The sequence below is a fragment of the Asterias amurensis genome, chromosome 5, assembly GCF_032118995.1.
Source record: "Asterias amurensis chromosome 5, ASM3211899v1".
Taxonomy (NCBI): Eukaryota; Metazoa; Echinodermata; class Asteroidea; order Forcipulatida; family Asteriidae; genus Asterias; species Asterias amurensis.
In genome coordinates this window covers 23,793,416-23,806,213 of record NC_092652.1, presented here as the reverse complement: position 1 = coordinate 23,806,213, position 12,798 = coordinate 23,793,416, and the positions used below count along the sequence as shown (strand labels likewise).

The following is a 12,798-nucleotide window of genomic DNA, read 5'->3' as shown; positions in this document are numbered from 1 at the left end:
CTGAGGTTGTTTTCTGAGGTCTCGATTCCATAGTTCGTGTCCCGTCTTAGTCACTTTTGATCGGCAGTTCCAAATTTAGATCCTCCGTAGAGAATGTCAATGTGACTAAGACGAGCACACAGGAAATATATCAGACTTCAACTTGTGGCCTCCCACTTTTTGTGACTTAATTACTAATGCTCACAAGACAGCCATGGTCATACAGAGGGTTAAAAAAAATGATTATAACATAAATGACTGATCGACCTTGGAATATTTTCGGACGATTTTTGTGAGTTTCTGGGAACTTTTTTGTTGTAAAAAAAATCTAAATCATCATTGTTGTACTCTGTTGGGCAGTGTGTAACCAGTAGCCAGACATTATTTATATTTGGGAAGGGGGAGATGGCAAGCGAAAAAACAACCAACAAATTTTAGGGGTGGGGGGGGGGTTAATGTATCAAAACATTCTCATTGGGAGAGGGGTAGGGGTTCTAGGTAGGATGGGGGAACTTAGGGCCGCAATGAGCCCCTTCCACTCAGGATAATATTTCACTCCACTCATTTGAGAGAAACATAATGCCAATTGCTTTGACTATTCAAATGAATCCACAACTTCAAATTAATTGAGACACATCATTTCAGAATTTAGATTTATCAGATTTTTAAAGGCAGATGACAGAATAACTTTATATTAATATTAGTGTTAAAAGGGTTCTACAATACAAAGCTCTCTGACTTTGTCAGACTTTGTCAAAGAAAGTTCAAATAATTTGAAAAAAAAGATTTTTATCCGAGTGCATTTTTAAGTGAAAGCGTTGGGAATAGCTTGTACGAAAGGATTTTTATCTGTTCAGCATAATTAGTCCCAATTGTGACTTTCACCCTGTGGGGGGAAATCCCCTTGAGTGATTATATAACACTAGGCTTATACTATGACTACTTGGGACTCGTCTAAAATAATTGGGGGAAAAATAAGAAAAAACAGCACTTTTAGGCAAAGTATACATTTGATGTTTTTTAACTGTTCAATTGTTTTGATCATTATATGAATGAAGATGTATACAACATGGGATGTTAAATTTGCATCGGGGATAAAGAATATTAATTTTGTTTTTTTCACCCATACACCGATGTGTGTTACCAGCACTGTATACTCAGTACTTTCTCGAGTCCTGTGAAAAAATATCACAGGCATGTTACTCGGGTGGGATTTGAACCCTGGACCCTTGCAATTTTTTTTTTTTCACAGGACTCGGGAAAGTACTGAGTATGCAGTGCTATTAACACACAACGGTGTATGGGTAAAAAAAAATAAAAAATTAATATACAACATTGGTTTGCTGGTTTTATTTTACTCATATGGGTGTATGGGGACTCGCTCTTTGGTTGAAGGAGGTAGAGGGTTGATTTGTCTGAAATTTTACACAGATACGTATAAAAAAAGTATTCTAGTACCAGGTTAAAAGTATTTCGGCTTTCTCTGTCAATTTTTTCCCCAGTGCCTAAATTTCTCCCCCAGTTTTCGAGATGGCATTTGCCCCCCCCCCCCCCCCACCTAAAAGGGGGAGGGAGGGAATACGAAACATTTAGTGCATTTTAGAGTCAAGTTCAGCTTGACAAGTAGTTCAAACATGGTATCCCTTTGGCCTGACAAGGAGTTCGGCTCAATGGGTTCACTGGATGTTTTTAGGTTTCAAGCCAGTGGACACTATTGGTAAATGTCAAAGACCAGTCTTCTCACTTGCTATATCTCAACATATGTATAAAATAACAAACCTGTGAAAATTTGAGCTCGATTGGTCGTCGGAGTTTCGAGATAACTATGAAAGAAAAAAACACCCTTGTCACACGAAGTTGTGTGCATTCAGATGCTTGATTTCGAGACCTCAAATTCTAAACTCGAGGTCTCGAAATCAAATTCGTGGAAAATTACTTCTTTCTTGAAAACTACTCCACTTCAGAGGGAGCAGTTTCTCACATGATTATTTTGAGTAGTTACCAATAGTGTCCACTGCCTTTAATGTAAAGCACCCAACACCACCAACGCTTGTGGAATTAAGGCGCTTGTGTACAATATTTACTTTAATATTTATTATCATTAGTAGTATAATATAGCAATTACAGGAGCCTTATATCTTCTGAAAATTAGGTTCTCTATCATGTCTATACTTTTATTAGTTTATATTAATAATTATTATTAACCATATTATTAACAATTTTCATTCCAAATAATATACTTCCATCAATACTATACAATAGAGTTATATTGAACATGCTATGCCTACACACAAACACATCATGGGTCTACATGCATGACAAGTACATGAAAAAAGTTTAGTTTAAACCATGTAAATAGTGAACATACATAAACGTGTACAAAGCCCTGTTTCACACTAGACAAAATTTCCTCAGAAATTCTCTGGAGAGTTGGCCGACCTTTTCGCACATGAATTTGTTAACCCTGGCAAACTCCTGGGAAACATCTACCAGGCATGCTAGAGAAATAACTAATCCTATGGGGTTAGCGAACTGAGTGTTTATTTTCCCAAAGAAAACTGAACAAAGTGTGAAACGAAAATATTGGTGGGAGGAGGTAATATTCCCTAGGAAGTTCTTGGGGGTTTTCTTTCATGGAAACTTGTAATGTGAAAAGGGCTGAAGTATTCAATAATCCACTACTGAATACAGTACATGCACAATGTGCTCTGACTGATTAACAAACATGACTAAAGCTGAAATACTTTCTCAGCTTCGCCCCTTCTTTCATTACAAAAGATTATATATCAATAATAATACTTGCTAAAAACCAAACTGAGGCTGGACGAAATAATAGTCTGGTGCCATGCGCAATGAATGTTAGCATTCATTACTGTTATTGGAAACAGGGAACATGACCAAGATGGTGACAGCGTGATAAAGGTCTATCTAGTGCTGCCAAGTACATGGTTCACCAAGCCCAAATCAAACGCAAGAACCATCTCTGCCCTCACAGGCACCCATTTACTCATAGGTGAAAGTGAAGCAGAATTAGCTTTGTGCGTCTTTGGTAAAGGGCGGTTACCCCCCCCCCCCCCCCCACCCCCCAAAAAAAAAAAAAAAAAAAAAAAAACAAACCCATAATGTTTCATTTGCATACAGAATATTCACAGCTATCAAAGCCATATTTGATAAAACATGCAAAATTGACACGTTGTACCTTTCACAGTTAAGGAAAAAAAGTGGTTCAAGGCAAATCCTTTAAGTTGAGGCAATAATACTTGATCTAATGAAAATGCTAATATTTCTGATTTATCAGCTTTGACGTTCATGTCTTACCGAACCCCAACTCCCAGATGTGAATCATATTACTGTACGGGAACATAATTCAATACGCACTCCTGTATGAATACCAATGACTGAACTTGTACAAAAGGTTGTCGACCAGGCATGATTTGTGGTTCATGTATGGATTCATTAATTCGTAGACTGTGCAAGTCTCATGAGTATTCCAACATTTAAACCCTCCTACTGTCGGTCCAGTCAATATTCTTAAAGGCAGTGGACACTATTGGTAATTACTCAAAATAATTATTAGCATAAAACCTCAATTGGTAACGAGTAATGGGGAGAGGTTGGTAGTATAAGACATTGTGAGAAACGGCTCCCTCTGAAGTGGAGTAGTTTTCGAGAAAAAAATGATTTTCCACAAATTTGATTTCAAGACCTCAAGTTTAGAATTTGAGGTCCCGAAATCAAGCATCTGAAAGCACACAATTTGAGCTCAAATTTTCACAGGTTTGTTATTTTTTTATGCATATTATGTTGAGATACACCAAGTGAGAAGACTGGTCTTTGACAAGTACCAATAGTGTCCACTGCTTTTAACAAAGTTCTTTTATTGAACAAACAGCATTGGATCCCAATCCCCATCCTCTGATAACTTCATCAAATTTGTAGGTAACATTTAAAGGTCTCAGGTTTTGTCAACTTAATACTGATTAATTCTTTTAAAGAATTTCTTTCAATAAAGCTACATTAAAAATCACCTGAGAAAGTTTCAGTTGAACACAGAGTCTACTTTTGAAGAAAACAACAAACACTGTCATGGTACTATTATGAACATCAAACATGTGGGTACAAAATGTCAATTGCAGAAAATGTCAATTGCAGAACCCGTAAACAGACCCTACAGAAATTTGATTGCCAAAACTCGTCTTGCGAGTTTTAAAGATCCAAAATGGTTGACATACTTCTATTGATTTCTGATCAACGGGACATTTCAGGCAAAATACAAATGTAACTTTAAAGGATGCTTACAACCATTCACATCTTTATAAGAAGGAGGCTTTCAGGAAGAAATTGCACAATGTTTTGTTGTGTCGTATTACCTAAGTATGACCGTACTTGAAGTGAAAAGAAAACGAAAAAAACTTGTCTCGGTTTTCATGCAGATAATTGTTTTTTCCATTGCTCCAATCAAAATATTCAATACGAAATACGCAATTTTTTATCGTAGGAATTTTAAAGGTCATGATCTGTGCCATGGGGACGGTTCACATTTCAAGATAATTTGCATCCAACTAAAAAAAATCACCATGGCCCGCTAAAAGAATATGAAGCTGAGCTTGAAAAGAACGCAATGCTACAGTAGGAATTATTTATTCCTGGCTCACCCTGGGGAGAAAAAGGACAGTCTAGCTCTCAAAATAGATTTTTGAGACATAGGTTACATAAAGTAAAAGCCGTTATCAGAATGAGAGCCTTGAGGGACACTGGGGGGCAGCAGACTTATCAGGGAAACTTTCCATTGTTTACTTAGTTCTGAGCATGCAAATTATTTGAAAAAAATCTTTGTAAGCTAGATTGTATGTAGTGTCCACAACATTCTCCTACACTTGCCCAAGGGATTATGACTTTCAACACTAGGTGGCAGCAGACTTACCAGGGAATTTCCCATTTTTTACGTCATTCTGAGCATGCAAATTTTTAAGAACAAATCCTTGAAAAGGTAATGTACATTACATGCAATGTCCCCAACATTCTCCTACACTTGCCCAAGGGATTATGACTTGCAATATTAGGTGGCAGCAGACTTATTTATAAGGTGAACTTTCCATTGTTTATATGTACGTCAACTTTCAGTAAACAATGGATATTACCTAGTCAATCTGCTGCAAGCTACATGTGGTGTCCCCAACATGTGGTGTCTTATTATGGCACACTTGCCTAGACGGGATTTTGACCATCATTTTATTCTTGATGTACATACAAATAACAATTTATTATATTTTTATACCAAAATACACACCCATCGTGTCATTGTTAATTTAATCTTATTTTATTGCACCATAAATTTATTTGTACAACAGTACAAGAATTGAAGATTTAAATGTATGGTACATAGAGAGTTTGTTTGTTATAGGCTGTCTATAAAGGCCTTTTAAAATGTTTACACTTCCTTCTCTTCTGGCTCACCCAGATTTGTTGTTTTTAATCGTCCTGCTTTTTGTTACTGAAGGTATGATTTAATCAACTTTGCCTCAATGTTTATTAATGTTTTTTATCCTATGCAATAACAATATTCTAATTGTATATAATATTAGTGAATGTTTGTACTTACTGGGCACCAGGTGCGGTGACATTTGAATGAAAAATGTGTTTCACTGAAAGGTTTCCCAAGGATAAACAACAAATTTATAAAATAAATAAACAAAAACATACACATACCTCAGATGATGTGATGGGTCTTTGAACTGTGAGAAATCCCTGCGTACTAAAAAATTGCGATCTTTCACTGTCACTACATAACCGTGATGCACAAGTCGGACATTATCTTTACAGTCCAATGGAGTATTCCTGTAGTCTTGTTTCAATCTGAGAAATCTTGCAGATGTAAATTTTGAGGATCGAGTCCATCTCATACAGTTTAAAGGTAGTTTAAAGGTTCGTCAAATCTGCTGAGTATCAGGGCTCACAGGTGGTCATTTATGCGTCACTTGAAACCAAAGAAGCGAAGTAGAGGAATACCAGAAGAAAAACTAAAATGAACAACATACGATCTGAACGGAAGCAGCTTGTTTCAATTAAGGACTTTTGACCGGTAGCGAACATTTCCATGGTACAAAAACTAATCAGAAATTAAACTTTGTTACTCTCTCTAAATTTATTAATACGTTTATCTCGTGTGGTTATAATCAAAGTCCTCTTGTACAGTCGGCATGAAGATCTCTTGTTGTAAGTTGTGCAAAGTTTCACAGAAAAATTTTCCAAAATATACGTAGGCGTAATAGCCGCGCGATTACTTTTATAGCGTTTGGATGGACGACATGAGTTCCGGTTTGAGAAATTCCTTCTGCTGCACGGTACCCTGCGCAGCGGTGATCTCTGCCATGATGGCTGCATCCCAAGAAAAGTTTACCACAGCTGCTGGAGCCTGTCAAACAAAACACAGACAGCATTAACCAACTTATAAATTTACAAGTAATCAACTTGAGTTTAGTAAATTTAACTTGTGTTAAAAGTAACTCACTTGAGTTGACGATAATCAACTTGGGTTAAGAGTAGTTAACTTGGAAATCCCTAGTGATTATGGTAATATGACTAACAAATACTGTGGCGGAGAGCATTTGGCAACTGCTGTCACCATAAACGTGTATGGATTTGACGTTCTTGAAGAGTTGGGGTTGACCCGTTGTTTCTAGTTCACACAGCAATCACACCGAACAGGTTTCCTCAGGCTTGCTACATTGTAGCTACAGTGCCTCTTCTGAGGCAACCTTAGCTTCATCACCAGAAGTATATACTGTATAATAATAATAATGATGCATTTCTGCCTACCAATCTGAGTTCAGCTAGGCTGCAATTCTCTTCACTGAACTTCCTCCCCGTGGCATCAGTCAGGACAAACGGCTGCCAGTCATTCACCAACATGTTTCTGGTAAACTCAAATAAAGCTGATAGCTTCTCGGTGGCATGGAAAGTTCCTTGGAGGATAAGAGAGAAGATGCAAACATTTAAGAAAAAACACACCCTTATTGTTGTGAGTTTGTGATGGACTTTCGGAACGCTTGGTGGCAGTAGACTTACCAGGTAAAATCCATTGTTCTCGGTAATGCGCGCATGCTCAGAACTACGTAAACAATGACAATTTCCTGGTTAGTCTGCTGCCACCTAGCATTCCAAAGTCTCCCATTGACAGAAAGTGATGAAGCGAGAGCTTTGGAGATGATGAAATGGGTATAGCCTTATATTATTACTATTATTGTTGTTTATGTTACTCCACTTCTGATCGCTGAAAAGGCATGTTCTTCAATGTTGTCACTCAATTTGGAGCCGGCATTAGATTTGATTTTAGACTTCATCAATATGTGGTAAAGCACTTTATACTTGGTGGTTTCTGATGCCTAGGGGGGGGGGGAACTACAGGCATATGGGGTTGGAGTTGACCCTACGGCACTACCATACTCTTAAGCAAATATCCCAGTTTGAATGTAATAATTTGATATAGATACCTTGTAAAAGAATACCGTCAGGGAAGCGCACTCTGATGAGAGCGAAGCGATATCGACGTAGATTTTTCTGTATCTCTGCCTCCCTCGTGGCTTTTGTTCGCAGCTGAGAATTGCGCTCTACTTCCTCTGTCCTGTAAAGCAACATTGAGATGGAAATTCTTCAGGTTTTATGACCACGTATTCAGAAAAATCTTTGCTTTGCGATATTAATGATCGGGTTCACACTGGTTCCGATTGCAACAGGTTAGTGGTGGGCGAGTGGGTATCTTTCCTTGCCTTTCACCTCACTGCGATTCGAATCCCACTATGAAGATGGGGTTTTCAGTCTGTACCCGATTGCATGGGTTTTCCCTTAAAAAAAATTCTCCGTGGTTTTCCTCTAACATCTAGAACTGAAACTTCCTCCTTTGTCTTCTCAGCATTGGGTTATTGGCTAGTACAGTGAGTAGGTTTTAACTGTTTCTAAGAGTGCCTGGCTTAAGATGTTGGAGCCGCATGGTGCTTTTGGCAGCCAGCCACATCGACCCGTAAATGAATACGAATCACAGGGAGGTAAACAGGAGAACACCCTTTGGCATAGCAGAGAATTAACAATTTACTCAACTAACAAAATCCCAGCTGAAAAAAAGAGCTAGGGCCAAAGTGATGAGAAGAGAGCGCTTCACCCAGGAGCCAACCATGCCACCCTATACCATGTACATATTACAGTTGCCTAGCTCTAGTAGACAATGTTAGAATGTAAATTTCTCTAATGAAAACAAAAGACAAGTACCTGTGTTGTTGTTCTCTTTTGACCTCTTCTGATGTAATTCTGTAGAAGTCTTGAGGGAGCTGGAACCGAGTTGCATGAGTGGACGCTTGATACACCTTCACACCCCGGTGGAGGGTAGCTTTAACGGGCTCGGTGCTTCTTAAGATGTCACAGGATGATCGTAGACGTTCTATGTTAGTTATTGCATCTGGTGACATGACAAGGAAATTTTCCTCTTGGTCTGTTTGAATTGAGAGGGAAGAAAATGTTGAGTAAGAACTAAGGCATACATGTAAGACAATTTTACAAATTTCTTTTGTAACAGTGAAAAGTGAACTATTCTCAGTTCCTAGACGCTGCAAAACTCATTAATCACGAATACCCATCCGCTATTTAAACCGCTGTCACCCCTCGCCACCAGAAGTAATAGCAGTTATGTGAGTGATAGCACCCTCTGGTGGCAAGCGGTGCAAGGGTGTTAGCCCTTTAGCGCATAGAGTAGGTTTTCATAACTAAATGCGCTCGTTACTGACAACTGAAGCCGTTTGGAGCAAATACTATGAATGTAGAATGTGACTGACCTTGATGAGGCAGCATCCGAGGAAAGAAACCCACGGCTTGCAGGAACTCATGAGATCCTTCAAGACTCGCTACCTTCTCAGTGTATGCCTTGTTACCTACTCGTATCTTATGGTACTTCTCCTCTGTTGGATTATTGCACACATTGTCGATATACCTGATAAAAAAATTTAAAAAAAAACACCAAAGAGAAAGTTTGTTATAATTTCTCACTGTATTTAAGGAGCAATGGTCAGCACATACTGACATATTTTAATATTTCCATTGTCTTAACCACATCCTACATACTGGCCATATATGGCTTATATGCCATGATATCCTAAGCTGGACTATGCCACGTCCTAGAGGGGGTGTTAATCAACATGGGACAGTAATTGGTTAGAGGGGCAGGACAAAACTCTGCACAAAATGTAAATGGTAGATGAAACCAATAAAAGTTAAGAAAAATCTTAAACTTTAAAAACCCCGGCAATACCTGGACATGTTAACAACACCCTTAGACAAAAAGAAATCATAGCAAAAAATGCAAAAGGCAAACCCACTTTATCTATGGAAAAGCTTGACAATGTAACTCGTACCTGAGGGACATTGCAATCAGACAGGTTCTTTACTGATTTATTTTTAAGATTGACGTCAATTGGAGTCGACATAGAGCTCCAATAAAAATTTTGATGGACTTGAGACATTGTCAAGCCAGAACACCAATAAAGTTGGCCTTGTGAATGAATTTAATCTACGTGTACATAACATGAGAAGTAAATGTTTCTGAACTGAATGTCTCAATTACGTTTTTAATGCGAGTTGAACTTACTTGCACATGATCTCAATCCCTACTAGACGTTTCTCCTTGTCTTTGTTCAAAGTGTGAATCATCTTAGCTGAGGCCTCGATGGGTTTTTCTGGAAGGAGCTGTTTATCCCCCCCCCAAAAAAAAAGGAAAAAAAAAGTGAAATTTTAAAACAAAACATCACACATCACAGCTAAAAAACTCTTTTGTTTGTGTAAATCTGTCGTTTTTTGGTGTCCAAATATTTTGTTGGGTATTTGTGTTACTTTTAAAAAAAAATTATTGAAAAAAATTTGTTGACAGAAAATGGCTGTTTTGATCAGTGGTACCAGTCAGAAGCCATTCACCCTGTAATCGCCGCATATTCAGGGATCACATCTAAGTTTATGATACAACCTGGGCAAAATTTCATAGAGCTGCTTAAAAGCACAAAAATCCTTGCTTAGTAAAATCAGATTACCGACCAAGACTCCACTTAATTGTTATGCTAAGTAAACAACAGCTAAATACCAGTCACAAGCATTGTATATGTCATGAAATTTTGGCCAGTAACATGTGTAAAATAAGCAAACTATTTTCGTGCTTAAGGCATTTTTTTTTGCTAAAGCAGCTCTATGAAATTGGCCCCGGGAAAGAGGCAGCAGAGAGGTCACCTTGAGGGGATGCAACTTTTTGTTGAAAATATCAAGTAATAATATATTGACAGGTCCCTGAAGCTTACCCTTGTGAGTAGACACTCTTGTAGATGTTCATTCACACTGGATCTTGGAAACACACTTGAACATCCCAAGGGACACTCAAAGAAGATGCCACTGACGGATACTGGAGCTTGGTCATCATGGAAGGATGGTTGCTCAGGAGGAGATGTCTTGCTTGCCGACGCCTTCAGAAGATGGGAGATGAAAAGACATGGTATTATGGTATCATGGTATCATGGTATTAACAATGGTCTGCTGACTAAATGCCAAGTAAAACACCTGTAGACCAGTTGAAATTCACTCCAAGTGGACAGTCGTCGATTTCACAAAACTCTTCCTAACTTACCCCTAATCTTAGGACTTAGGACGAGTCCCAACCCTGCACTGTAGCATGCAGACCTTAAGATTAATCCTAAAATAGGACGAGTCACGCGTCCTAACTCGAAATAAGACGAGTCCTAACTCTTTGTGAAATCGCCCCCAGGCTGGCTAGTTCAGTGTTGGAAAATATCCCTTTTTAGTATGACCTATGGATAAGTGCTTAGAAATGAAAAGCTTACTGGTCCTGCTGGCTAGTCACTGAGCAAAGTTAAGAGCAAACCCAAATAAGTATGTCTGAGCTGAGAGGGGGGGTCAATATAGGGAGACTTTATAGCCAAGTGTTAGCTCTGATTGGTTGTTTTAATTTTCGGGCAAAATTTTATCACTCTGTGAGGAGTTTAAATTACCTGAGATATTTGTCCTGCTGCCGCTTTTTCTGCTTTGATCTCGGCCAAGGCTACAGAAAAATCCAACAAAAATCAATGAAATATTTTTATTAAATAAATATTTTAAAGTATTTTCATCAAGGAATGTCAAATCCATCCACATTGAGGCAACAGCTGGTTCTAACTCTATCTCTGATTTAACTGTTCACAATCGAACACCACAGAAATTTGAATTTGCAAAAATCACCTTTAGATGATTTTTGAAGGTTCAAATTTGTCAATATACTTTCATTGATTTCTGATCAAAGGGGTAATCTCAGGCGAATATATATTTTGCAGGATGCTTACAACCACAAAGTAAGTAAGATTTCAGAAAAAAATTACACAATTTTTTCCCAAGTCATTAACAAGGTATGGCCCTAGGGGAAAAGTAAATAAATTTTTGAAATGGTACAACAAACAGTTAAAACCATTAAAACCATGAAAGTGTTGTTTTTTAGGTGTTTTTCAATAATGTGCTTCAACATTAATAATATAATAATAATAATATTAAGTTTTTTATACAGCGCTTTTTCACACTCGAAGGGCGTCCCAAAGCGCTTCAAGTTATTACTCCCGGTAACTGGGCCTTAAATCATTCCTTAAACCAGCCTTGTGCAACAAATATGCGCTACTCAGCTAAATCAATCACGAGAACCATCTCTGCCCTCACATCACAGATACCCATTTACCCCTGGGTGGAGAGAAGCAATTATAGTTAAGTGTCTTGCTCAGGGACAAGTGTCACGATCGGGATTCGAACCAACACCCAGCTGAACAGAATCAACGGAGCTTTAATTCGGTGCTCTTATCCACTCGGCCACGACACCCAATGGTGGGCAATATGTATTGTGGTTCCCATCACCTTTCGCTCTGGCTGATCTGGCAGATGCAGATAAAGGCCTGTCTGGTTGCAGCCGAGCGAGGGCAGCCTCACCAGCTCGCTGGGCACTGGCTGCTGGGGTCACTCTCGGTGCTGCTGATGGCTGGCTGTTTGTGGCAACGGGTCTGTATTTTTGTACAAATAAAACACATGTTTATAAAAACAAAAAACAAGAAACTTAAGAAGAGTTTTAGTCTAGTTTTAAGAGAGTATTAAAAGATCTTAAAATTAAATCTTCACAGACAAATGGCCCATTTAATATACCATTTATTTTTATTAGAATCATAATAAAATCTGAATATATGGAGTTTCCTGTTGATTTTGATTGAGAAGGAAGCATAATTAATTGTTACTATTATTATATAAGATGATTAGTATCATTATAATCATTATTACCATGATTGGTGTTTTATTACTAGGCCTAAATAACCCTCCCTAAGTCCTAACTAATTAAACAAAAAAATAATTAAGGCCTACATTTGTCTCTGTTCGTTCAATCTGTGCCCGGTGCCGGCTTGTTTGAACTTGTGCTCCGTTTTCTTACTGTCAAAAAAATTCTGGATTTTCTTCATCTTGACACAGACGTCTACAACAGATTTATACGTTATTGTTTTTATTGCAAAATACTCGATCGATGTTTCATCGGAACAATAAGTCATGTAAGTTGAGCACCGAAATGTGGATCTCATTTTGGTGCCAGAATTTTAAGTTTTAGTCAAATGCCGATCATGAGCGTCACTTGGATATGATTAGTGTGGGCGTGGGGCCGTAGTAGGGGGGACTTTGTGTTCGGGGGTTTCAATTTTGATGTATGATGAAGTATTTTACAATAATATATATTCTGATCGGTTGTCATTGAGTATATAAATAGGGAAAGGTGTA

General features: G+C 38.1%; 1 protein-coding gene across 1 annotated transcript; it reads right to left on the bottom strand.

Moving 5' to 3' along the window:
- Positions 1-3,975: 3,975 nt before the first annotated feature.
- Positions 3,976-12,580, bottom strand: LOC139937136 (UBX domain-containing protein 6-like). Its single transcript, XM_071932146.1, has 10 exons — positions 12,394-12,580; positions 11,899-12,041; positions 11,016-11,065; positions 10,311-10,472; positions 9,614-9,711; positions 8,805-8,959; positions 8,245-8,464; positions 7,473-7,603; positions 6,799-6,944; positions 3,976-6,394 (listed from the first exon to the last, which is right to left on the bottom strand). The coding sequence occupies exons 1-10, from the start codon at positions 12,573-12,575 to the stop codon at positions 6,266-6,268; spliced, it is 1,416 nt and encodes a 471-aa protein (XP_071788247.1). The 5' UTR covers positions 12,576-12,580; the 3' UTR covers positions 3,976-6,265.
- Positions 12,581-12,798: the final 218 nt, after the last annotated feature.